The following is a 27714-nucleotide window of genomic DNA, read 5'->3' as shown; positions in this document are numbered from 1 at the left end:
CATTTACATTGATCTCAAGTCAGAGTTGAAAGGGGTGGAATTGCAATTTGAGGCCCACTAACTAAAAACATCATTAGATTTTGATATTTCCTCCTAATTAAGCTAAAGCATTTGCATTTCAATTCAATTGTACAACCAAACACGGCCTAAGTAAGCATTGTAACATAAGATTAAGCAGAATGCATTTTCGAAGGGATAGATTTGCAATTTCACTTGTACTCAACAAATTCAGTCTAGTAACATTTTCAAATGGTTATGATTCATTCGCAGCACAGACGCTGTGTATTCAAGACACTACAAATTGTGGGTGGGCCGTTTGGTCTCCTCATGGATACGGCTGATTTTTGGGATATCCCATATTTTAGAGAGCACCCATCAAATGCACGGTGTTGATGGTCGACACGCATCACGGTGGTGCCCACACAGCTCGACCTCATGGGAGCTTATCATGAGGTCGAGGCATAGTACCTTTTCCCATATATATGTGTGTGTGTGTGTGTGAGAGAGAGAGCAAAGGCCACGTGGTGGTGTGGGAGGGGCAACCGAGGCCATGTGATGGCCTGGGAAGGGCACACGAGGCCATGCGATAGCGTGGAAGGGGCACACGAGGGATTGCGACGACATGCAATGCCATGCGGTGAGATGCAGTGGTATGGGAGGGGCACAAGGGGCATGCGAGGCCACATAAGGCCATGGGAGGGGCACACTGGGCACACGAAGGGCACACAAGGCCATGCGATGGCATGCGAGGCCATGGCATCAACACATGAAGGCATGCGAGGGGCAAATAATGGCGCACGCGGCCACACAATGCCATGCATGGCCACACAATGCCACGCAAGACCACACACACACGTGCGCGCGCGCACACACACACACACATATATATATATTGGATTTAAAATCATTTTTTTAAATATAATATTTTTCACTATTTGTATTGAAAAAGAAAACCAAGGGCCTATTTGTTAATGCTAAAATTTTGTACTTAATGTGGAATGTGAAAAAAATTTCAATGTTTAGTAGTGTTTGTTAGTAGAAGAAGGAAAGCGCTCCACTATTATTTTATGTTGTTATTTTTACGTGATGGGAGTGTAGCTTAATGGGGAATCAATAATGTGCTCCATGATTTTATTTTTTAATCCAAAATTATCCTTTGCTAGAGAGATTTTCTCCCTTGCATTATACATATCCCAACTTTTAACATGGGGCACTTTTCTAAGCTCACCATGATTTATGTGTTAGATCCACACTATCCATCAACTTTTTCAAATCATTCTAGATCATGAGCCCAAAAATGAGGCACATGTAAAACTCAAGTGGACCACATCATAGAAACCAATAAAAATTGAATAACTATTGTAGAAACTTTTGCAAAATCGACTATGACGTTTATTTCCAATGTAACCTCTTCATAATGTCACATGTACCTAAGATGAAAAAGGGAAAAGATAAATATCAACTCGGTCAAGGCTTCTATGGGCCTAAGAAATTTTCAATGATAAGCATCAAATTTTCACTATATTCCTGCGGTGTGGCCCACTTTATCCTTATACATACATACATACATACATATATATATATATATATATAGAGAGAGAGAGAGAGAGAGTCATGCTCCCCTGCGCACCTACGCACGTGCGCACCTTTGCACACGTGCCATGGGTGTCTAATCTGAACGGTCCATGTGATGCGGAATCCCATGAAACCTCATGTCACAAATTTTCACCGCGATCTAAAATTATGGTAGGCCATAGCAAAGAGAAATGCAAATCAGAGGAGGAAGTTGTTTTCATTTTTCATGGCCCATCAAAGTTTTAGGTCAAAGTAAAACTTGGGCCTGGGGGGTTTCACGAGGTGTTGCTTCACATGAATGGTTCAGATGTTGGATCCACATCACGTATGATGGGTTCTCAAAAAAGTTCGTACGTAGTACGTATGAACTGGTTTGCAGGTGAGCGTTTCCGTGTGTGTGTGTGTGTGTGTGTGTGTGTGTGTGTGAGAGAGAGAGAAAATGGATGGTTGGTGTGAATTAAACATATACATTACACTGGCCCCACAGATCCACTAATGAAGCGGCTTTCCGTTAAAGTCTTTCCTAAGAGGTTCAACATTGGGATGTAAGGTGGGGTCAACCGTGATGTTCATGAGAAATAAAACTTGTCCATCAATTTTTCGAGCTTATTTTAAGACATGTTACCAAAAATGAGGAGGATCCAAAACTCAAATGGGCCATATGAGATGAAAACGTGAGTTTAATCCCCATTGTTTTCTCTTGTGTGGTCCACTTAAGTTTTTGCTTTGCCTAAATTTTTTTGTGAAAAGTTCTAAAATGAGTTCACAAAAAGGATGAACAGGGTGGATTTTCCACAATCATCACGATGGGCCCCAACTTGCATCCCAGCGTAGGAACTTTGGGCGAAAATTTGCTTCTTAGTGAAGTAGTACCCAATTGGCATGGATTTCTTGCGAATGCCTTTCGCAAGAAGTTCCTGCGTTGGGAACTATTGTGGGGCCCACCATGATTTTTTGATAAATCCACAACGTCCATCCATTTTTTATGCTCATTTTAGTATAAAAGTCTAAAAAATAAGCCGAATCCAAAACTTAAATTATTACATGAATATCACTATACAACTATATCAGAAAAGAATCCATCTCCAATCCACTTTTCTAAAAATATAATAATAAAAACATTCTTTTGGAGATGAATATTGTAACAAAGAATGATATGCCTGCAATGGAAGGAGCATTTAAAGACTTTGAAGAAACTACTATGTCCAATATGCATGAAGAAATTGCCGCCACACTTATTCATGCAAATTATTAATTTTCTTAATATGTTTTTTTATGAATAATGATATTTTAGTTTTCTATTAAGTATTTTAGTTTATTTGAATTAAATATAATGATTTTATTTTCATTTAATAAAAAATAATTTCTTTATAATGTAAAATATTTTCAAACCGGAGATGGGGGTAAATGTGTTAAATTAACATATTTTAGACATTTCATATATTTGTTATCAAACAAGTTTTTTGGCTTCGGATTTGAAATTCAGGCTACAGATTTTAGATTTATCAAACAGGGCCTGACTGTTAAAAAGCTAATATATGTATATTTTTCTCAATAGACCCCTCCTGTTTGGTACATGGGTTTAAATGGGATTACGTGGGATGAAATTACATTAGGTCCCTGCCAAATTCCATTGGTGATTCATGCTCATTTTTCAATATTCCCTTTCATCTCGGTGATTCACACCTGATGAACGGGTTTGATGAATTACACAATCTATGGTAGCCCAACACCCAATCTATGGTTGGCGTCCGATAACCATTGTTCTCTTTATTGTGGCCCAACTGAGTTGTGTAATCAGATGATTTTCTGTCATAGAGCCTAGAAACTAGGGATGCACCTGATGGATGGAGTGGATTTCCCAAAAGAAACAGGGTGAGCCCACAGAGCTTTATTGTTGCACGTGCTGCGTAAAACAGGTGTTGCAAAGAATTCCGCTTACAGGTGTGCCATACACAGCAAGGGGACGGAGTCGTTTGCAATACCCGGGTTCTGTGGGCCCCATAGTTCTCTAAATTTAAATCAAATCCGTCAATAAGATGGTAAATATTATTTTAACTGTACATAAAAAATTTCATCCTGATAAAATTTTTTATGGGCCATATCAAAACTAACAATGTAAGATTTCTCCCAAAACCTCAAATTCCACTAAGTGTTGCCTTTAAAAGTCTTGGATCAAACTTATATTTGTATATTCACTTCATTATAGTGAGATACACCTGATTGACGGTTTGATTAAAGATAAACACCATGGTGTCCTCACAAAGAAACCTATGGTAGACGTCCTATTTCCATTGTTCCCCTCTATGTGGCCCACCTGAGTGTATAATATATCTTATTTTTACTTTCTGGAATTACATTCGCGTATAGAACCTGATGTACGGTGTAGATTTTACGTATACAATTGGTGGGCCCACAAAGCGCGTAAAACACGTGATAATGAGTAAAAGTGTGTGCCCACGTGGATGTCACGTGCATTTTGCTGGTTTGGTGGCATTCCTTCCTTCTAAGAACATAGTTGGGGGGAGAGAGAGAGAGAGAGAGAGGAAATGGGTTCATCGCGAAGGACAGAGGAGATTGTAGCTGCATTGAATCTGCAGCGTCACCCAAACGGCGGTTTCTACTCAGAAACTCTCAGAGATTCTTCAATTACTCTCTCAAAATCTCTCCTTCCACCCCAATGTAAGCACCCCCCAAAGAAAAAACCCCACAAAAAATCCAATTTCTTTCAATTCATTTCATTCCTTAGAAATGTCTAAGAAATTATGATATTAGATTGTCTTTTTTTCTGTTTTTTTCTTTCTGGGTGCGTTTGGTTGCACTAAATATCACGAAATTTCATGATATTTTGCACCAAATTAAGCTAATTAGTAATGAAATATCATGATATTTGGTGCAGCCAAACACAGGGTAATATACTGATTTGGGTGTGGATGATTTTGCCTTTTTGTTTGGGTTTTCTTAACAGATTTTCATGTGAGCTTAATTATCATTAGATGGTGGTTTTAGACTCCTATGATAGTTCAACTCTCCACCATTTAGAAATTGGTGGTGATTCTATAACCATTCACATAGCTGTGTCGTATGGCAATCCATACCGTCCAAATTGATCACCCGATCGTTGATTGAGGGTAACCCAAAAATTACAATGAGAATATTATATTAACCATCTTAATTTTCCATTGGAATTTGGACCATTCACCTTTTTACTTCTGACCATTCATTTGATAGCCACCTGTTGGGAGGTTAGGATGGGTTAAATGTCATCACCACCTCTCTTGAATATTCCGGAGTCTTCCGGAAATTTTCGGACATTTCCGAAAAATTCTAGAATTTTCTAGAATCTTCCGGAAACTTCTAGAGTTTGATAGAGTCTTCTTAACTCTTCTGGAATATTCCGGACTATGCTAGAACCTTCCGGATTCTCTTAGAATGTTCCGGAATATAATAGAACCTTATAGGATATTTGGAAGCTTCTAGAACTCTTTAGAGTTGTGTTGATTCTAGAATCTTCCATAGCCCTCTATAAATATGGGAAGAGTCTCATTATGTAAACATATAAACAACAAAGAGTGAGTTCAAGAGTGAAAGCAAGGTGTCCAAGTATTAAGAGTTCAAAAGAGTTTTTCCTTGTGAGAGTTGTCATTCAAGAGTGATAGTTTGTTAATGTTGTAAAGCATACCCTTGTTGTGTACAAGTATTTGTAATAAATATAATTACATTTACTTGTCGTGTTCAACTCTTCAATTTGGTACCAGAGCGAGGTTTGGTCGGGATCTGTTTTCTAAGGTGATCGTGCACAGTATGGAGACTGTGAAGTTGTTGGCCTGCTTGGTAAAGGGAGCGATAATCACACCAAGTCACAATGGCGGATCTTGTGAACACAACGAGTAGAGTTACGAGGCTTAACAACCACAACTATCAAAGTTGGAGGAGTCACATTAAGTCCTACCTTAAAGGGCAGAACTTGTAGGAGGTTGTTAATGGGAATGAGATTACCCCACCTCCTAAGGAAAATGCTGAAACACTCTGAAAGTGGAAGATTAAGGTCGGGAAGGCAATGTACGTGCTTAAGTCAACCATTGAGGATGAGTTGCTCGGGCGAATCAAGGATGACAACACACCCAAGATGGCATGGGACACCTTTGCATCATTGTTTTCAAAAACAAATGATGCTCGGCTTCAATATTTGGAGAATGAGTTAATGTCCACCACCCAAGGAAATAAGTCTATAAGCAAATACTTTACAAGAGTAAAGGATTTTTGCCGAGAAATTTCAGAATTGGATCCTAAAGCAAATATTCATAGGGAAAGAATGAAGAGGATCATTATACACGAGTTGAAGCCTGAGTATAATGCTTTTATCACGGCAATATGAGGTTTGCCTATTCAACCTACTCTCATAGAGTTGGAGAATTTGTTGGCCAATTAAGAAAGTTTATGCAAACAAATGGCTGGAGTGTCGATAAACAAGGAAGAGGAAGCACTCTACTGTAATAATAAAAAAGGTGGACATCGACAGCAGAACAGAAAGGGCGAACAAAGTCAGCAGAACTTTGGAAAGTCCAAGAAGAGAGAAGAGCAAGGAAGAAGTCCTCGGAGAGGGGGAGTTCAATTCAACAACAACACAAATAAACGACGATTCTCCGTATCTTGAAGGTACGATATAGAGTGTTTTAATTGCGACAAGAAAGGTCACTTTGCAAAAATTGTTGGTTCAAGAAAAAATTAGCCGAAGGTAACTTGGTGACTTCTAGAAATCACCAAGAAGACAGTGAAGATGACTAGGACTTTCAAGCATCTTTAACAGTGTCTGAATCCATCAAAGGAGACTGTTCAGGATTATGTCTGCAAACTAAAGAAGGCCTTGTATGGGCTTAAACAAGCACCAAGGGCATGGTACGGTAAGATAGGGGAATTCCTAGTGCAAAGCGGGTTCTCGATGGCACCTGCGGATTCCAGTCTCTTTGTAAAATTCCAGGAAGGTAAACTAGCATTAGTGCTAGTGTACGTGGATGACTTGATCGTCACTGGAGATGATGACGGTGAGATTGAAAGGATAAGAGAGAACTTGTCCGTACAATTCCAAATGAAGGAACTTGGAGAATTGAAGCATTTTCTTGGCCTGGAGATTGACCGAAGCAACAAAGGCATATTCCTCTGTCAACAGAAGTACGCCAAAGACCTATTAAGGAAATATGGGATGCTCGAATGCAAGCCAATTGCCACACCTATGGAAGCTAATGCCAGGCTATGTTCGTAATAATGAAAAGACTTGGAAGATGCAACTATGTACCGACAAATAGTTGGTAGTCTTATCTACCTTACATTATCGCGACCTGATATAGCTTATGTAGTTGGTGTGGTTAGCCGGTTCATGCAAACACCAAAGAAGCCGCATCTTGAAGTAGTACATCGAATATTGAGGTATGTGAAGGGTACAATAAACCTTGGTCTATTGTACAAGAATGGTGGAGCATGCAAGATAGTTGGGTACTGCGATGCTGATTATGGTGGTGATCATGACACACGACGATCAACTACTGGATACGTATTCAACCTTGGCTCAGGAGCAATCTCTTGGTGTAGCAAGAGAAAACCTACAGTATCTTTATCAACCACGGAGGCTGAATACAGAGCAATGGCAATGACAGCACAAGAAAGCACATGGCTTATGCAGTTAATGAGAGATCTTCATCAACCAGATGATTATCCAATGATATTGCACTGCGACAATCAATCAACAATCTGCTTGGCTGAGAATCCAGTGTTTCATGCCAGGACCAAACATGTGGAGGTATACTATCACTTCGTGAGAGAGAATGTACTTCAAGGAGAAATTGAGATGAGTCATGTGAAGATCGACGACTAAGTTGCAGACATACTCACGAAAGGACTTAGCAATGCTAAGTTCACCGAATTCAGAAAGCAACTTGGCATGATGACCAAAGCAGAATTGTGAGAGTTGGTGCTGAGGGGGAGTGTTAAATGTCATCACCACCTCTCTTGAATATTCTGGAGTCTTCCGGAAATTTTCGGACATTTCCGAAAAATTCTAGAATCTTTTGGAAACTTCTAGAGTTTGATAGAGTCTTCTTAACTCTTCTGGAATATTCCGGACTATGCTAGAACCTTCCGGATTCTCTTAGAATGTTCCGGAATATAATAGAACCTTATAGGATATTTGGAAGCTTCTAGAACTCTTTAGAGTTGTGTTGATTTTAGAATCTTCCATAGCCCTCTATAAATATGGAAAGAGTCTCATTATGTAAACATATAAACAACAAAGAGTGAGTTTAAGAGTGAAAGCAAGATGTCCAAGTATTAAGAGTTCAAAAGAGTTTTTCCTTGTGTGTGAGAGTTGTCATTCAAGAGTGATAGTTTGTTAGTGTTGTAAAGCATACCCTTGTTGTGTTCAAAATATAATTACATTTACTTGTCGTGTTCAACTCTTCATTGATCAGTATGATTTTAGAGATATTCTCTGTCCACGGTGTGCCCTACAATTTGGATGACCTAGATTAGCAGTACATGAGTTCCCAAAAAAATGGTGGTGAGAATTGTTAATAAGTTTTGGTAGTGTATTGGTTGAGTGAGGTTTGCTAATTCAATAATGCGGGGGCATTTTCACACCGGGCTCGAGTGGGGTGGCCTGTGGGATGCAGGGGCACACTCGGGGTGGGCGGCGAGCAGAACCCATGGATTTGGGGGCCGTGTAAGGCGGGTGACTCATATGAGGTGGAACTTATGGATTTGGGGCCCACAAGGAGGGTTCAGCCAAGGACCTAACCCATTGATTTGGGGCATGGGTTATGAGATAAATGGATTAATTTGTCATGCTTTATTAATTCGAGCTTTTAAAGCAAGTGGTTAATTGTCCTGCATCGTTCCACATTCCAAATGCTTGTGGGAGCACTGCCCAAGCCTACGTGCAAAACACAGCACGTTTGCGAGATCAGATCTTTCTATCCGGTGGGCTACACTATTTAGATAATCAGGCCATCTCATGCTTTTAAGTGGACTATAAGCCTATAATCTACAAAGTAAACTGATGATTTTCCCAACCGTCCATTTTTTTGTATGTTGTCGCCCATTTGAGTTGTGAAATGGCCTAACTTTTTAGGCTGAAGATTTGACAATCATCTCTCATTGGATGGAAAGCTCAGATCTTGCACATGTGTGCTTGTGTGTGTGTTTGTGTGTATGCAGGGCTCCAAACACACTTGTGGAACTAGCAAACCTCTCATCGAGTTTTTAAAAAATAAAAAATAAATTTGGGTATGGATTGTTCTTGCCATTTTATTGAAATTTTGTTGGATTTAGGGGTGGCTCCTTGATTTTGATTTAGTGTATGTATTGCATATGGATTTATTGTCATTTTATTGTTGGATTTCTGCCCATGCTAATTGGTGGATTGGATCGAGGAGATTAGGGAGTTGTGCAGGAGTAATTAGGTTGTTTTCTCCCACTTTGCAGGAGCTGTATTTGGAAGCAAGCTCCTTAGCTTGGTAGGAGTTAGAGCCTCCCATGTATATGGGAAGTGCTAACATCCTCCCCTTCATGGTGGCATTAGGATATTAAGCTTTTTAATGACATCATAGTTTCTAGACCATTCAATTTCTCCAAACCACCATTGCCAGGCTATGCGGAAAATGAACTCGGATTGGATGACCCTCACCCTACAATGTTGGTCATTTGTTGATAGCTGTCAGTCATTTATGGGCCATGGATCAGATGGTTAGAATCATCTAATGAAATTGCTTCTGTTAGAATAATAAACAGTCCTTACCTTTTGAAAAAAAAAAAGATCATGAAGACCCTTGGGTTGGGCCTTATTGGATCGATGTTTCAAGATGATGTTTGGACATATTTGTATTCTCTATGCTATCTTGTCTGTCCATTTTCATCCTATTGGTCGGATGGCTAGGGCTGATTAGTGTGATTTTTGCATCACGGGTTTCCAATAGTAGTATGAAATGAATGGACAGCCTGGATTGACGATTGCCATTGCTCATGTCGTTTAAGAGCTTTAGGGACATCACTAATGACCACATGAAGGTGGGGACGTTAGCACTCCCCTAGATATATAAGTAAATATGCATGCATGTATATACGTATGTGTGTTTTGCAAACTTTCATGGCTTATCATTCTTATCGGACTGAACAAAATTACTAGGTAAAAGCTGGGGTTTTGAGCTGATAAGGGTTCGGGTTGTTAAGAGATGAGTTTTACATTGATATACACATTCACCTAAATCCATGATGATGTTACATAGGTTGTGTTTGGCTCAAGGTGTGAGAAAAAATAAATTCCCGATTTTGGGTGTTCTACCATTAGTAGGTTTCCAAAGATCATGAAACAAATACTCATGTCAATATGAAATAGCTTTTTCTTACCAATACAACACAAAAGAGCCCTATTTCACCTTTTTTTTGGAAATTCTATTCATCATCATCTAAACCTTATCCCGACTAATTGGGCTTAGCTACACAAATCTTGTTCTTCCATTCCACTCATAGGTCATCGAGTCTTTTCTTACTACCTTGGCCCACGTACTTTTGAGCCTCTCCCTTGCCCATGGTATTAAAAAATAAAAAATGTTCACCATACAACCGTATCAGCCCTTACTCTTAAGGGAAAAGTCACCTCCATTACATGATACAAGGGTGAGTCAGCCTGTTAGAAGAAGGGGTAAACCTATTTTCAAAGCACAAATCTGAGTGGGATTCAATGAATCGAAGCGGGCTGACCATTTTGGGGAAATATTAGAAGGGGTAAACCATCTTTCTTTCTTTCTTTATTTCTTTCTTTTTTACTTATATGTAATGGGCGCTAATCCACCAAATCAAGCTTGATTTGTGCTCAACTTGGGCCTATTTGGTCAACTTTCAACAAGTTGAGTTGACATTGGCCAACATATAGTATTCTTAGCAAAGAATGGCCCATTACACCATCAAATACATGTCCAAAATCAGAAAAGAGTACATATTTGGGATCCTCACATTTTTTTAGAACTTGTAAAAAAAAAATTGAGATCCCTAAAATAGACCGTTAGAGGATCGTATCGGCTGGCTGATATTGTTATGTAATACCTTGTCCCTTTGAAGCCTTCAACTTGAACCAACCTACTCCTAGCCAGCAAAGTTCTTGGTCTCCGTTGCACATGAGCAAACCACCTGTAACGCCCTGAAAATCGGGGGTCGTGCATATACTCGACTCCCGAGTTCTCGAGGTCACTTATAGCCAATTTTCATTAATATGCGATCCAATCTAAATGTGCAGCCTGGAATCTCCTGGAACATGAAGTACATCCACACAAGTCCACTGAAATGAAAGAGACTGAATACAAATATATATATATATATATACATGTCCAAAAGAATACATGGGTCGCATAAGATGCTACCCAACAAAATCACAAAAGAATAGTAACTCCAAAAAGGAATAAAACTGAGCCCTTGCTCAGCGATCCAATCCCGCCTCTCAAGCTGGCGGAGAACCCTCCATCAGCTGGAAGTATAATAGCTCGTCCTCCTCGTCCAGGCTCGTCTCGCCAGGCTCCTCCAGCCTTGAGTCACCTGCATCTATGAACAGGTCTGGTTGGTGTTTTAAAACACCGTCCCAGAGTGGGAGTGAGTGATCAACTCAGTGGGTGCTATTAGTCTTAAGTTATCACAGGCATCAATTATAATATGACATTAATGAAAAGTAGTCAAGCATAAACGTCAAACTAATCTTATTAATGTGCATGTATGCAGCATGACATGATGCATGCCCTCACCACAACGCTCCCTCGTGCGACACCATCTAACGATCGCCAATGCCAACACTCCCTCAGTGCGACCTCGACTGCCGAGTCGCCACCTAACTAGTGCGATGCAATGATCGTGTTAGCCGTGTTATTAGTTAGGTCCATTTATCCAGCAGATTTGGGAATCTGGTACACCCCACGTATCAATGCCCTAAACGGGTTGCAAGGCCAAGACCCCCCAATGCGTGAGGCCGAGACCCCGCGGTCCGTGATCCCGTCGGGTTCCTCATCCCCGACTTCAAGCACATGAGGAGTGCCATGAGAAAGGGATCGCTCGCGGTCACTATGGGGAGGCGCGGTACCCCAGCATAGGCCGACAGCTCGGACACAGTGTCCCATTCCACCATACCCGGCTCACGAGGCTGTGGACCAAATTTCAAGTGGGTTATTGATGGGCTACAACGGTTGTAGGGTGGTCCAGGTTCCATACAAGTGTGAACAAGCAGGGTTAACAATCAAGGTTGGTCAGACAGTAGGTTAGACCTCACGAGTCAGGCGAGCGTGAGGCGTGTGACATCGGGCACGAGGGTCCCATGTAGTCGAACTACAGCCACCCGATCACACCCGCCCAAACCCACAAGTCCAACCATAGCGTAGTCCTACCGATGGGACTACCGTCTCTCCTCAAGTTCCTGACCAACCCAAGGGTAAGAATAAGGACTCATAGCATGCCAACTACCAAAGTAACATCAAGTATATTCAACACCATGTTCTCATGTTGCTCAACATATAATTCAATTTCTCTAACAAGCAAACTATTAACATCATGAATAAAGTGTATGTGTGTGGTGTGGGTTGGTGAGGAAGTTAACACTTCCTCCATGTTGAGAAATCATATGCACAAGGTTATAAATCATACACACAAAGCAACACCACATGTGAGGAAAAGAATCAAGCAACCATGGGCATACTGTCAACCATACATCAAGTCATGTGAGAGGCAAAGTCAATCATCATAAGAGTCAAGCAACAATTCCATATTATTTCAACAAACCTACAATTCCTAGGGTTTCTCTAAATTCTCCAAATATGACATCTAAGCAACCAAAATCATTAATCTCATATTAGAATTGGTGTTAGGCCACCTAAGAGCAATAGTCCGCACCCTCGAATTCGTTGGAGGCTTGGGAACGACCTAGGAGCGGGGATTTTTGGGGTTGAACGGCCGGAATCCCTAAAGCAAAGCATTACATGTTAGAATCCCATGTAAATCCCTCCTCATCATAAGATTTTTAAGAAAAATGGGTGACGGATCTTACCTAAGCAATCAACGGAATGAAATGGCGGTCGCGGAGGAGGGTTTCCTCTTGGAGACGAGGTAGAAAGTTGTGGGGTTTGATTTCCTTGGGCCCCACCTCGATCTAGGGTCCACCTTGCTCACGTTCACTCTTTTCCTCCCTTCCTCCTTTCTTCTTTCTCCCTTTTCTCTCTTCTCTCTTCCTTTCCTCTAGGGCAAAATCGTATGGGGAGAGAGAGTGCCCAAATGAGGCCCTTTTATAATGCCAGATTTGGTGGAAATGGCCCCAAGTGTTGGGTTTTTACTATACTAGACCTATGGGAGGGTCTTTTCAAGATCTAGGGCCCACTGTAGGGTATACATATTGATATACACCGTAGGATAGTTAGCCCTAATGATGATCTACGTATGAACATGATCGGCCCACCATTTAGATGCGCCGATCGACAGATATGATTAGAAATCTGTTCAACGGTCACCGATGGTCGATCGGGGCCACGATTATACGGATATGAGCAGGAAAATATCCTTACTCCACGTGTGAAGTTTGGTCGCAAACCGACGGTCCGAAATCCTCAACTTTGCATAACAGTGGATGACTCAATTCACTTAAGTTTCAATTCCTTTCTTTAGGGTATTTGCGCTTCTCATGCACTCGTCCTTCGGCTCAAGTTGAGCAGTTCTGGACACTACCCAGGTCGGATTCCCGCGATGGACGTCAAGCCCAATGAGACGGGCATTATTCTATAGTTTTGGAACTAGTGGCCCACCAACGAGCGGTCTAGAGCTTGTTTGGGAAATCGGGGCATTTCTGGTGGCCCTCTGGCCATGAAACTTATAGGATAGGTGCTCCATGGCCCGTTGAAGGGCCATGCAAAATTTAGGGTCGATCGGATATGGGGTTTGGTCGCACGGGTCCGATTTGTGATCAACGGTCACCGTTCCACGATCGGGTCCCAGAGTTTGTGGACGGGCGTAGAAAAATTCATTAGACCTCCACCATGAATGTGGAAGAGATCCGATAGTTGGATAGCCTGGTATCTCGATTTCATTTGCAAGCGCCAAATTTCGGTCCTGGCATTAGTGGGGTGCATTCAGTCAGTGCCAGATCCCACTTTTGGGTGTCCGCTGGGTCCATGGTCCGCGATGGTCCACAAGCCCAGTGAGATTTATGGTTCCCTTTAGTTTTAGAATTTTTTGACCTTCCTGCGTCGCGGTACAGCCCGCACAGGCTGTCACTAGGTGTAAACGGTCATCTGGCTTGGAGGCCCGCACCAAGTTCTATTAGGACCCGTCTGGCCTAATCAGTTGGGCAAATCTTGGTCTAATTTATTTGTGATACCTCACTACGAGTAGCTAAAACAAACGGTCTTGTGGCAAATCTTATGTGGACGCCCCAAGACACTGTTCTGGTTGGGCGGGACGTTACACTACACCTGATGTTCAAGTGGTCGGGCGGATTCATTGGCTTCCTACGGCTGATTAATTGGACTGGTGCGATTCTTTACTGGTACCACCCCTATATACACTAACATTGAGTGCTAATGGTTAATAAGTCATATTATAAGTTAATTAAAAAAAAAATTTAAAGGAATTTTGAAAATCCAAAACAGTGAAAATCCAGGATGTTACACCACCTAAGTCTACTTTCCCTCATCTTATTACATATTGGTGCTACTTGTTAGTTCCCTGCAATGCATTTATTTCTAGTCTACCATTGTCTTGTCATTCATCCATTTCAATATCCTCATTTCAGCTACATTTATCGTACGCACTTGTTTCTGTCCCACAAAAAGCACGGCTAGTCTTATAGCTATCCTATAAAATTTCCCCTTCAGTTTGATTTGTACTCTTACATAAAACTCCAGAGGCATATCTCCAAATCACATAAAGCAGTCGTGAGTATTCCCAGGTGGGACAAGGCTATATTGATGATGATGACGATGATGATCTTATTTTCAATCAAAACTCTGTGGGGAACTATCAAAAAATTCACAACTTAGTCTTATTAGACAAACATGGCAAACGGAGTATCTTTCAAAAAAGAAAAGGCAAATGGAGTCATACGATTCATTCGAAACAGAATGGAGTAGGTTTGATTATTGTAAATGAGCATTAAAGCTAACTAGATCTTATAAACTAGAGGGTTGAGGCTCTAAATGAAACTCTCAGATATTTTGAGATGTTGTCAGGCTTGAGCATAAAGGCATCCAAGAGCAGTATTAGTGGGCTCAATTTCAATCTTAGCAGTGTCTCTGCAATAGCGGAGCTTTGGAATGCAGCATGGTGGCACACCCTGTCAAGATCTTTGGGATGCCGTTTGGGGTCGGCAGACCTACTGAGGCATGGGACTCTGATTAAGAGACTATAGTTGCATGAAGCGTGCAGCAACGAATTCGGGTGCCGGAGCGGGAAGCATCTGTTTCAAAATATTAGGAAGTGTAGACGACTAGGAAGGGAGAGAGGGAGCGCAATTCCAAAGTGTAATTTGAAGCAGGAGCAGGACGTGATTAGAAGGATTGTGCAATTAAGGGAGAGACGCATCGAAAAATTAACTATATTATGACTTGTGAGATATTAATGTCAGTAACAACAGCAAGGGGTCAGCTATTTGGCAAGCAATCTCAAGTACATACTCCCGATTCATGAGCAATATCGGTTGTAAGGTGGAAGATGGGCTGCGGTCTGGTTTTGTTAGTACTGCTCGTGCATGGATGGGACACTGCAATATTTTCCCATTGCTGTTCTTGATCGCTAATAGGAACAATGATTCTATTAGTGTTTTTTTTTTTTTTTTTGAGAAATACAGTTTTAGTCTCTGTGTTGCTGCTTTCATTTCTTTTTATGGCATTACTAATACTTCTCCATTCGACAAAAAATAATAATCTGTGATGAATAATACTTCTTTAGATCTGGCCTCGATATTCTGAGTTGTTTACTAATACATGGAATGCCGTGTGTTATGAATAGGGTAATATTCAATCCAAAATGTTGCAATGTTGGTGTTTGGCTGCCTCCTTTTCCCTGTAATTTTCATATTTTTTTTATTAAATTTATAAAGATAAATACGACTACGCCAATTGGTTGGAGATTTACCGAGAGATCCAATTTACCCTTCTATTTTCATTTCATCTTCTAATTGGAGCTTCTGCAGATAAGGTGGACCGCCCCATCAGCACGTCTATATACTTCTTGCTGCCGTCAGGGAGCGTCTCACACCTACACCGCATCCCGTGCGCACAGACCTGGCACTTCTACATGGGTGAACCTCTCACGGTATGAAAAAGCCATCCGACTTAGATGTATAGATTAATGGTAATATATGATCCTTTAGTCAAGGATATTCAGAGCATAGTTTAAAAACTAGAGAAAACTCAACTCGGATTGCGTAGTCGACTCGACTTGACTAGACTCCGCCAAGGCCCAAGAAAAACTCGATCTGCTCACGACTCGATCGGAACTTGGCTCGACTTGGCACAACTAGACATTATTTATATATTTACACTGAAAGAACTCAGAAAAACTCTTACGAGTTTTTTGAGTCAGCTTGACTTGTCTGGGTTTTGAGTCAAAGCTTTCTTGTTTTTAAACTCTGATTTAGTGAATGCTTACATTTTTTGTTTGTACTAGCGGGGCCCATGGTTGGCGTGATCGGACCATTGGTACATTGAGCAGATGGACCACACCCCAAAAATATGCCAAATTGGAAGATGACAGCCACCAGTCTTGGTCTTCTCTGGTTGTGTATCTCTTTGTAACAGTCCATTTGCAGGCAAACTAATTGGATGGTTAGGATTGTCTTGTCTTCAAAATCTCAGGCATGGCCCATCTACAGTGGGGCCAACACACCTATGGCCTGGATCATTGAATCATGGATCCCACTCATAAAAACTGAAAACTCAATAGTGTGCATAATGTATACAGTCGTCTATGGATCATGGTGAAATGTTACTGTGACAGACAAATTAGTATGGAGTTCCATGAAGCACATAACAAAACAATCTCTACCGTTCACATGGCACTTGTGTGAGGTGATCAGGGCCATTCGTATGGTAGACCATCATGCGGATGGGCCGTAGCCCAAAAAACAATGCAAACGGGGGTGGCAGCCACCAAATAAGCGGTAGCCACGTGTATGGCGGGGGTGCAGCTCATTGAACATCTATGAAACATACATCATAAAAATATCCATTTTTCTTCTATATAAATGTGCTATTTATATATTTTTTTTTTCCTAAACATTAATCAGGTGTTTGAGCTATGCAAAGGCGGGCAGATTAAGCTGACCACCATAGGACCTGACCTAGAAGCCGATCAGCATCCCCAGTACACGGTCCCACCATATGTGTGGTTCGGATCATTTCCGACAAGGGACATCAAATCCCATTCATCTGATGGAAGTTTGCTTGTCAAAGCTCCAGCAAGGGATCCTGAGAGCCATTACTCACTGGTTGGATGCACTTGCGCTCCTGCCTTCCAATTCGAGGATTTCGAGCTGACCACACCCGCCAAACTCATTCCTTTTGCTCCCACGGCCGAGCCGTTCATCCGTTACCTCACTCTCCCTGACTGATCTTTCGGTCCTGATTGAGTCCTGACTTGGCTGAGTCAGGGGGGGCGACTTGTCTGAGTGGAGCCTGTTTTCACTACTGACTCATGTGTTATCTGGGTCCATTTGTTGTAATTTGATGGTTTATAAAGTGAGATCTGTCTTTAAGCATTTATATATATATATATATATATATATATATATATATGAACGGAAATGATACAGTAGAGCCAGTATAACTGGAATATGGTAGAATATAGAGATTCATCTCGACCATACACGTGGCAAATGTATGGATGAATTGGGAAATCTTGATTGTAGGCACTATTGTGGATGGGCCATGTTTGTTGATAATCATTTCCATCACATTTTTATACTTGCCTCTTTTGAATGCTTAACCCATTGGCATTTTTTGGTTTGTAGGAGTGGTCAAAAGGTGACTGATTGGATCACAAAGATCACCCAAACGGTGTGGTTTTGGAACCATGGCCATCCAGGTGTGACCCACTTGATGGATGACACCCCCAATTGATTCATGTGCCCCTGCAAGGGGTACGATGGAGAAGAGTCTCTACTATATTCATTTTCCACAGCCTGCATTGTTTCGTTTCCATCATCATGGCCTTGTCCCAGCTATTTGAGTCTTAAGAAAAAAGGGTTGATAATCTGGCAGCGTGTGGTGGATGATACGCGGGTACTTGCATACTTGGAATAGACTTATGCTACGTGAACTTCTGAGAGTGCCTGCGTATCATGCATCATTTAGCCGGAGCATCAAATAACACCCCTCGGGCTTATTATTTCCTCGGTGTGTAAGACTGGTGCTCCCTGCTCTGCGAAGGCTCAAATATACGGTGGTGTCTCGAAAGGGTCCATCATTTACTAGGTCCTACTTTGGATGGTTTATATTTCAAGAATCATGCTATTAGACGATCATATCCATCACTTCCATTCAATTCTCGCCACTGATTATTTCGCTGCTAACCATTTTTGTTTCCCACCGTTGCTTTGAGAGCCACTGATCATTTGAAGGGGAACATCCCATCCATGAAAATTTTCAACCATTGCCATCCACAGCAGGGGTAACAAGATGGACAGATCTGATTGATTCATAACCACCCTACCACGTATGACTGAGAGACGCATGCACCATATTCGGCTTATCCCTAGCTCAAAGGGCTTCTGCAGCAGGGAACAACAAAGAGGCTGCCATTCAGGAAGATTTATGATCATGTATTGTGGACCATCAAATATCCATGGCCCACAACCCACATTCCAGAGAAGCATTCCAAATAACGAGAAATGTGAATAAAGTGATATTTGCAACACTATTGGCATTGTGATCAGTCCAATATTTCAGATCCTTGCTGAATCTTGGTGATGGGCTCACCAGTGCAGTGGACTGCAATTCCTCTACACGGATGGACATCATGATCCCATTTGTCAAGGATCAAAATTCATTTATTGGATGGTCAGGATCATCCATCTGACCAGTCCAAGTTCGGCACTGATCAGCCCACACATGCCATGATCAAAACCACAATGTTTATAGCAGTCTCAGGACCACTACATTGCAGCCGTTCATTTTGTTTTCTGTTTTATCATTGATAGGCAAACCCTACAAAATCAACCATTCAAATGATTTCACATTGGCCAAAACAACAACCCATCTAATGTTATTCTCCTGTGCGCTTGCTATTAATGAACATACAGAGACATGAACTGAGAAACCCCTTGGCAGGGCCCCACTCCACATGCATTTGCCAAGATCAAAATCTGCCCAACATAATGCAGTATCAGTGGGCCAGGGGCATCCTCATCCATCCAAATGGCTCACATTAAATGACAATGCCAGCAAGCACAAGCTCGCTACTCCCTCTTGTCTTCTTCAGAATCCCCATTCAATGAGATGGGATCACCACCGCGGGCCATTCTGGTTTCCGTCGTACTCTGCACATTGTTGGATGGGAATGGCGCTGGCTTTATCAGCGTTAGAGTTTCTGCTTTGTCTTCGAACTCTTCACTTGCATCCTCCGAGAATGCGTATCTGATGAATGAAAATACGTTCAGTTCTCATCAAACCAAACTATACGTAAGGAATAAATTGGTAGTAGGTCAGGCTCAAACCACAGCTGACCGGCCTAAACCAGACTTCAGTTCAGGTCAGGTCAGGTTGGGCCGTGTTCAGATTGAGTTGGGCTCAGACCGGAAATCCTCAACCTGATATGGGGTTGTGTTGGGCTTGGGTTGAGGCCTAGGGCCACCCCACCCAACCCAAACTCAGATGATCAGCACTATTGTGATTGGGAGCCACTATGTACACCCATCCAGCTGTAAATACACCAACACTTGCTACTTTTTCTTTTCTTTTCTTTTCTTTTCTAAAGGTAGTACCGGCACTTCCTACTTTTGGTAGTAGAATAATGAAAACCCAACCCAACCCAACCCAAGCTTGATTGGGGTTGGCTTACTCCGATTGAGGTTGGGTTGGGGTTGGGTTAACCCGACCAGACCCACACAAGTTGCACCCCTAATCGGTAGTCCATGAGACCTATAGTTGGCAACATGGTTCTAAAAGTCACTGACTCAACTTGAAACTCAGCCGAGTCAACTCGACTTGGTGAGATTTTGATCTGAATCAATGGGTAACTCGGTATTGGGCCTGACTCATCCTGAACTCAGAGTCTTATCAAGTTGACTCCACGTGACTCAAAACAAGTAACGAGTAGCTGATGCAACCAAATGGCCAAACGAGCCAATTGATCAAGATCTTCAGAATCTGAACGTTCAACTTGTCTTGATTGATGATCTGAACTGCATCCCTGTTCTAATGATCAAGCTGATTAGATCGATGTCAGATATACATTGTGGGGCATAGAGGATCAATCCAATGGTTCTTATATTTCTAGGATTTATTTGTTTTAGTTAATTATTAAGGTTTGATTGAGTATTTAATAATTCCCCCCCTTTTTTCGTATTTTCATCATTTTCTTAGTAGGCCACATTTTAGGTGTAAAACAATGTCTGGATGATATGAAATTGGCAATGTTTGAGAGCCTATTGAGTAAGGTTTCAAAAGAGATTAGATCAGGCAATTCCGAAGCCCTTTTGAGTGAGTTATGACCCATTTACATAAAAGCCCCTGTAGTAGTGACAGGATTTGGGGGCGGTTCACTCAGGTTCTGTTCTTAGGGCTTTCTCTATTTGGTTTAAGCCTAAAGAAGGCTATGCTCTTGACATCTAATAGGTATTATTATGATGATTTGAATAAAAGTTATTTGTTTTGTTGTTTCTTTGCTTTGGAAGAGGCTTTGGAGGTCGTTTTTGTAATCTCTGGCATCTGGCAAGAGTAGGATTGTTAGGGTTCTTCCTTACAATCTTGTATCACCTCTCTTTAATCCGTGCATCACCTTTAGGATTTACATTAGTAACACATCTTACAAGGTGGAATTTTATCAAAAATAAGTTGGCGATGAGGATTCAAACACCCAATGCCAACCGAGGGAGGTAATGACCTTAACCAGTATGGTATATGTAATATTGTTGCTTTGCGTCACATTTTTTTTTTTTTTTTTGAAAGATAACTTGCAGATCTATTTTAAATATCTATTAACCTTCCTAATATTTCATTTTATAATAATTAAATATTGAGTCAATTCAGCTCGAGTCTTGAGTCAACCCAACCCAGTTGAACATTGTGTCGAGCTTTTGGGCTCTTCAACTATGGAGGGTACGAGGGGACTTCTGTGTTGGGTGTAGACCCCCTATTTTGGCAGCTAGTAAGAGCCACATGGAGGGTAAGACTAAAGTTCTCACTGAAGTAAACCAGTGTTCTGGTTTCAACCTTAAATAGAAAACACTCTACTGCAAGAGGATAGCATTTAGAGCCATTTTAAAAGCCAAAAGCATGCCAGCCCTCGTATGTTAGCTGCTTGAAACAGGAATGCAATGTGATCATTATCAAAGTCACAGGCATTTCAGTTTTAGCACATGCAATGGCGTGCCAAATGGCAAAACAGAGTCAAGTCGGGCGTAGTTCCATTCCATTCTCAGTATAGGGTTTCATTGAAGCAGGTTTTGCAAGAAAAAATCAGTCAGGAGATAGCAAAAACTTAAGTGTCTTGGGAACTGTGCCAGCACCCTTCCAAGTGTTCAATACATCTATAATATGAAGTGTCACAAGACTCTGATCTTTGCTGCACTAACGACTCTAGAGGAACTGCCACATTTGTTCAATGAGCAACGGAAGCAAAAGGAATTGTTATTTGAAACCATGAATGTCTAAGAGAGATTCCAGATTTCATCATATCCAGTTAAAAGAAGACCATTTTTCTCTAAATCCAAATTCATAATGGCTTGAAGGCAACCTTATGTTATCTTTAACCGACAAGGAATGATCATTTTTAAAAGGAGACATGCATTCACCGTTGAAAAATACGAGGTACATTTAAAACTAATAACATGTTGAAAAAATATATATATAAAGCTAGGAAAAAGAAAGGATTAAAAAAAAAAGGAACCTAAGATTTGAGAAACAGCTTACCTCATTGAATTCTGAGAGGGTGCCCAGAGCGCACAGATGACACAGAGAAGAGAGAAGGAGAGAACTTGCCAAAAGGCAGGGATGATCCAAGCACTCTGCCACCGTTCATTGTACACATCATTCGCCTTGAAATAAAGCTGCAAGGAAGACGATGGGGCAACTACTCAATAAGTAATTGGTTAGTTATATACAGGCATATAATGCTTCAGGCACAGAAACACAAGAAACCCCAACATGCTGGGGGGTTGGGGGGCAACCAGATTTTATCGGGTCCATGTTGAATTTCTTGGACCCATTAGAAATCAGGTCGTGTCTGGGTCCTCCATTTTGGACCCAGTTTCTAGTCGGATCAGATCCACCGTATTGCAGTCAAAATCAGGTCGGGCCAGGTCAGGGTCTGGTTCAGTTAATTTTAATAGTAATAGTGTGTGTGTGTGTGTGTGTGTGTGTGGTCCAGTTAATTTTAGTTAATTTTAATAGTAAATGTGTGTGCGTGCGTGTGTGTGTGTGTGTCAAAGTGGCCCAAGTGTGTGATCTAATCCATCCATTATGTGGGCCCAACATGTAAATCCCATTATTTGACGTGGACCCAACCCGGAACTGACTCAAAACCAAGGTCCAAAGATCTTTTCTACCCAATGGGTACCTGAACCCAATCTGATCCAGGTCTGGGTCCTCAAAAAAAGGAGCTGGACCCGGCAAAAGACCCAAACCCAATCAGCCAGGTCCGAGAACTCAGTCCAACCAATTGACAGCCCTAGCATTGAGAATTATAATATTGTGTTGATATTAGTTCCTAGTTTATATTATATTTTCCGCCATAACAAATAGATAGGGTAAAAGGGTGCAAAAAATGGATCATCTTACAATGTTGGTAACAGTAATTAGTGGATTCTTTGAAATAGGAGGAAAGATGCATAGGTACTTGCAAGGCAAAATGGGTTTGCCAAGTAGGGCTAATATAAGAAATAAAGTACAAGAAACATATTTTAGATAAATATGAAGAAGTGAATAAAGTATTAGTAAATAATTATGAGAGCTGTTCACATGCAATGCCTTTTTCCCCACCCAAGTGTCACTTGTATGAAACATCCACGTAGTGCAAAAGGTTGGGTCAAACCATAAAGACTGCTGGGGGAGAAAACTAGGATGGTCCACTCATCCCGCGGACTACCATGTAAGGTCTGACTCAACATACAGGTTTGGCCCACCTAATAATTGGTTTGATCTATTTTTCACCCTAGGTGGTGTTTCGCATCTGTTGCACAGCTCCAAGGTTGTACGCAAGTAACACGTTGGTGTGATAGAAACCACTGCATGTGAACATTTCTCAATAACTAATTAACCATACCAGAAAACAAAAAGGAAAAATAGATAAATGCTTTTGTTTTTTATAATGATTAATGAGCGTTTGGCATGATGAAAACTGGGCTGTTCCAGGTCTTTATGATCTTAAACATGTGTGACTTGCCACCGTTCGTTTGCATGGAATAGAAGCAGAGAACTGAAACAGGCCATTTTTTCACGAACTGCCTTCCATGGAATGGAAGCCAGGAACTGAAACAAGCCTTTTTTCATGAACTACGAACCGACTTACCTTCCAATAAGATCTAAATGAAGTGAAATATTACCTCATAGCAAATCCAACCCGCTGATACAATAACTGCCACCCCCAATGCATTTGTGAACTTCCTGTAGATGTCTAGCTTGGCCATCATCCTTCTTGCCTGTCACCAATTACATGTATGGAGCGAATGGTTAGTTTCTCAACTAGCTTATACTGACCACTAAGTTTTATGTGTTTGTAAACATAAACATGCAAGACATACAGCATACATAGGAAATTTACAAGCATTTCTAATTCTACACCATCATCTTAAGGCTTACCCCAATTAATTAATGCATTTTAAAAGCAAAAGTTGAAAATTGATAGACTTGTTAAGATGTGTTTTAAGAGGAACGTAAGTGAGGAATGAATACCTGAAGCTTATCCAGCGTTTTGGAGAGGGAGGTGAATATCCAAAGAATGAAGAATGCATCAAGGATTGCCACTGGAAGAACCAAGAACAATCTTGCCTTTCCGGAAAGATCACTTACAGCGCCGACATTCTCTACCAGTTCAAGCACCTCGGATGCCAGAAAAAATGTAGCTCCAAGCAAAAGCACCTTCGAAGTAAGACCACCTAGTGTAGGCCTCACCACACCGTACCCCATAGAAACCATAAGGATGATAACACGTGAAACCGTTCGTTTAACAGTACCAAATGTCACTGCCCATATAGTAATTCCAGTAGGTCTTACTCCAGTATTGTTGAATTCAGCATACTCGAAGTACCATAATGCCATTTCAAACATACCCAAGGCAATTACTAGGGTTATGCAGTTTTGCAGTTGAAGAACCTCTCTCCAAAATCGTGCATACTGAGAAAACCAGAAGATTCCAAGTATCACAAAAGCAAGGGACATGAATCCATAGAAATTCATAAGTGGGGCCATCCTCCCTGGTAGATAGCCAGTGGGGTTTTTCCAAATAGTCTTTCCCTCCATAACCAGCTCCTTAAGGGTTGGATCGCAATGAATAAAATAAAGGTTATACATCCCAGACTTTGAAATTTGTATATATTTTGACTCCAAAGTTGCAACAAGGTCGCCTCTCTTGAAAGAAACACCAAACACTTGTGGCCAGTCAGGATTCGTAGTAGAGGGGCGATAGATGACCTCACCTTGGTTGCAAGCACCTAATTTTGCAAGATCCGACGAGCAGCAAACAGCTCTTTGACCACCGTAGGCTGAACCACCGACCATCTCTCGATCTTCGACCTCAAAAATGATGGCTTGTACCAACGCAGAGTTGGTATCTTTATTTGAGTCTGCAGCTTCCTTAGTCCGTCGGAATGTAACCTTTTCAAAACTGATTCCAAAAGAATGAGAACAACGTCAACCCAACAAGGATAGACACTTAAAAAATAAAAGCCGTGTTGGAAATAACTTCTCTATTTTATAAGTTTTTGCGTTACTTGTATGCATTCATGAGTCTAAATATATACTATTTATCCACATTCATTCTTCTACATCTTATGCTTTTAAGAACTACTATTCGTTTTGATGGAGTGCATTCCAGTGGCACCGATACCACCGCAAGCCTATGGTGGTACAAGGCAAATCTAGTGCCCAATGATATTCACACTATCCAACCCATCTATCAGATCTTTCATCTCAGAAAACCTTGAGGACCCAAAACTCAGCCCGATTCAAAAGAAGGGTGGGCCACAGCAATAGGAACAATCTGGGAGGGAATGCCAACACTCCACGGGGGCCCACCTTAATCGCAAAAAAGCTTGAATTTTGGCCTGACCCTTCATAGGGAGTGCATGAAGGGTCTGAATGGCCTTGCTTAGATATACATAACACGGTGGGCCCCTCATGCCAATCAATGGTGGGTGTTCCCTGCCAATATGTTCCATGTGTTGTGGCCCATCTAAGATTTGGATTAGGCTGCTTTTTGGGCTCTGAGAGTTTTCTGAGGGATGCATCTTATGGATGGGTTGGATTTCATGAACACATCACTGGGCCCCAGATTGCCGAACCAGCACCACTAGAGCACACTCCTTGAATGATAACATGTCTTTCAATATAATCATAACATGGCATGTCTGATGTCAGCATTCTAGGATTCCAGGGATGCCATGTCCAAAATACCAAAATATGTTTCCTGCATAAGTTACACAGATGCGAGTTGGTGGGTCCCATTTCTAGCAACATTTTTTACTCTTATTCTTAAATTTCCCTCACTGCTTTTCCCACATAGATATTGGACTTTAAACCCAGATTCTTACAGGGCCGTACCTTCCAAAACCAGATAAAATTTACATTGAAGAAATATCACTCAATTAAGATTATTAGAACTTTTTTTTTTTTTACTTTTGAAAGGTGATTATCAGAACATGACACCAAGAAAATGTTGAGCTATTTGCAACTTTTTTATCAGCATCTTTCCACGTCACACTCAACCCCGATCAGCAAGATAATAGATTTTAGTAAAACGGTAATACAAGCACAGTTCAACAGATTCACATCAGGCCCTAAGACATGAAAATCCAACAAGGCATGTGCATCCCTCTCAAACATAGGAATGCAACCAAATCACAAGAAGTCTCCACAAGGTCACTAAGCTCAAATTTGAGCCATGCCCATCTACACGCAAGCACACATGCTAATATGTTACATGTGTGCAAGATCCAAGCTTTCTGTCAGGTGGGTCACAGGGCCTGGCCTTTCTGAATTTTTTTTTTTTTTAAATCAGGTTGTTTCAACTTTTACCACTCAGGTGGACCACATTGTGCAAAACAAGTGGACAGCTAAAACAAATTTTTCTATCAACCATTTGTTCTATAAAAAATGAAGCCCAACTAAGTGAAACGGCCTGATTTTTTGGCCAGAAGATCTAAACAGTGTGGCATGCCCGAGGAACGAAATGGCCTCATTTTAGGCCAGAAGACCTCAACAGTTTGAACAACCAAATGGAAAGCTGATATGTATTACATGCATGCCATATTAGCACATGACCTTCTGCATAAATGGGCAAGCTCTACAATCCATGTGGGCTGAACAGATCTCAGTCTATATACATCACAGACTATCTAAGTTTTCCAGATAGTGGGGAGAATCAAAATATAGTACCAGGAGAAAAATATATAATAAAGAGATTTTCTAGCCAGTGTACTGCATAAGCATAGGATAAATGTCACAGCAATCTGGTGGTGATGTGTACCAACCATTGGATAGGTCCCACCATGGATGGTCTACTATCCAACCGCCTATCCCATCGGTGAATATTTTCCCAATCAATTGACTGCAGGCAATAACCGACTGAATGGTTAAGAATTTTTTATCATGAGATTTTCCTACCATGGCCAGTTCACAGTGGACCCAACCAGACATTTCAGATCACAAACTATTACACGTTGCCATGATCCATCAATTGAAACCAAGAACCGCCTCGCATCCCAACAACTCCCCAACTCCAAGCTTTCACAACATTCCCCAACCAAACCCTAGTTAGCAAATCACATCAAGACAGTCCAAAACCGAGGAACAGTAATCCCAGACACTCTGTTTTCATCAACCGTGCTGGATCTGAGGCGTTCATGCAACAGCCGCACGGGAAATGCCCATCAGCCCGAAAATCCGGTGGCCCACCCGCACATGCCCTTAAAAGCAATGGCAACCAACGGCCTACATTCAGCATTCACGCATCACTCACATGATGAACGGCCCAGCCCAATTTACACACACATCACGGGACCACTCCATTGGAGTCCCAGATCCCTCACACGTGTGCAACGGCAGCACGTGCGGGGCAGCCCTAAGTAAAATTGAAAAGAAAATGAGAAATCGGAAGAGGATTGAGGGTTATAAACGGAATTACCGTATATAAGAATCGCCATTGCCCGCCGCGGAACTTCTGTTGTGCGTAGAAATGGAGGCGGCGTAGAGGCCTTCGCTGCCGCCATGGACGACGAAAGCGTTGCCCTTGCTCATGAATCTCGTACCCGAGTAGTCGTGTACGGAGGCGTCGGTGGGAATGAGAGAGAAGGAGAGAAAGAGAGGGAGGAGGAAGGGAATGGAATGGATCTTCCACGCCATTTTCTCCCTATTTTCACTCCAAGAAGAGAGAGAGAGAGAGAGAGAGAGAGAGAGAGAGATCTGGAGCTTAGAAATCTGGAGCTTTAGCTTTTGGATCTACTGCAGCTGCTAGTGTGTGGAAATGAGCTGGTTTTGGACTCTTGAACTGAGGGAGGTAAGACTGGGATTTTATACTCAGGCTGCGTATTATGCTTGATACACAGGCAGCAGTCAGAAATTGTACACGTGGAGTATATTAACCCAAATAAAGCCGACTACATTGTGCATTCCATGTTTCCAAGTCATAATCTCAATATCAGATTGGTTGACCAATCTTATTCTTTGATTCAATGGACACTTGTTTGTTGAAATA

At 41.5% G+C, this 27714-nt stretch overlaps 3 protein-coding genes across 3 annotated transcripts; 2 read left to right on the top strand and 1 right to left on the bottom strand.

Annotated features, from left to right (window-relative positions):
- Positions 1-4093: 4093 nt before the first annotated feature.
- LOC131228230 (uncharacterized) lies at positions 4094-17497 on the top strand. Its single transcript, XM_058224121.1, has 3 exons — positions 4094-4257; positions 15779-15900; positions 16874-17497. Exons 1-3 carry the CDS (start codon positions 4125-4127, stop codon positions 17195-17197), a joined length of 579 nt encoding a protein of 192 aa, XP_058080104.1. The 5' UTR covers positions 4094-4124; the 3' UTR covers positions 17198-17497.
- On the top strand, positions 6768-7982 carry LOC131228229 (secreted RxLR effector protein 161-like). Its single transcript, XM_058224120.1, has one exon. The coding sequence runs from the start codon at positions 6866-6868 to the stop codon at positions 7445-7447; it is 582 nt and encodes a 193-aa protein (XP_058080103.1). The 5' UTR covers positions 6768-6865; the 3' UTR covers positions 7448-7982.
- Positions 17498-18792: 1295 nt separating the features above from the next.
- LOC131228227 (uncharacterized) lies at positions 18793-27479 on the bottom strand. Its single transcript, XM_058224117.1, has 5 exons — positions 27145-27479; positions 23697-24627; positions 23348-23443; positions 21717-21853; positions 18793-19220 (listed from the first exon to the last, which is right to left on the bottom strand). Exons 1-5 carry the CDS (start codon positions 27360-27362, stop codon positions 19043-19045), a joined length of 1560 nt encoding a protein of 519 aa, XP_058080100.1. The 5' UTR covers positions 27363-27479; the 3' UTR covers positions 18793-19042.
- Positions 27480-27714: the final 235 nt, after the last annotated feature.

The sequence above is a fragment of the Magnolia sinica genome, chromosome 15 (assembly GCF_029962835.1).
Source record: "Magnolia sinica isolate HGM2019 chromosome 15, MsV1, whole genome shotgun sequence".
Lineage (NCBI taxonomy): Eukaryota > Viridiplantae > Streptophyta > Magnoliopsida > Magnoliales > Magnoliaceae > Magnolia > Magnolia sinica.
This window is presented reverse-complemented; position numbering and strand designations above follow the sequence as displayed.

What these genes read in the sequence shown, in the direction of transcription:
- LOC131228230 (XM_058224121.1), top strand. Translation starts at nt 4,125, where the DNA reads ATGGGTTCATCGCGAAGGACAGAGGAGATTGTAGCTGCATTGAATCTG. An exon ending in ATCTCTCCTTCCACCCCAAT is followed by an intron (nt 4,258 to 15,778) that starts GTAAGCACCCCC and finishes GAGCTTCTGCAG; the next exon opens with ATAAGGTGGACCGCCCCATC. An exon ending in ACATGGGTGAACCTCTCACG is followed by an intron (nt 15,901 to 16,873) that starts GTATGAAAAAGC and finishes AACATTAATCAG; the next exon opens with GTGTTTGAGCTATGCAAAGG.
- LOC131228229 (XM_058224120.1), top strand. Translation starts at nt 6,866, where the DNA reads ATGTACCGACAAATAGTTGGTAGTCTTATCTACCTTACATTATCGCGA.
- LOC131228227 (XM_058224117.1), bottom strand. Translation starts at nt 27,362, where the DNA reads ATGGCGTGGAAGATCCATTCCATTCCCTTCCTCCTCCCTCTCTTTCTC. An exon ending in AATGGCGATTCTTATATACG is followed by an intron (nt 24,628 to 27,144) that starts GTAATTCCGTTT and finishes TTTTGGAATCAG; the next exon opens with TTTTGAAAAGGTTACATTCC. An exon ending in CCCTCTCAGAATTCAATGAG is followed by an intron (nt 19,221 to 21,716) that starts GTAAGCTGTTTC and finishes TTCATTCATCAG; the next exon opens with ATACGCATTCTCGGAGGATG.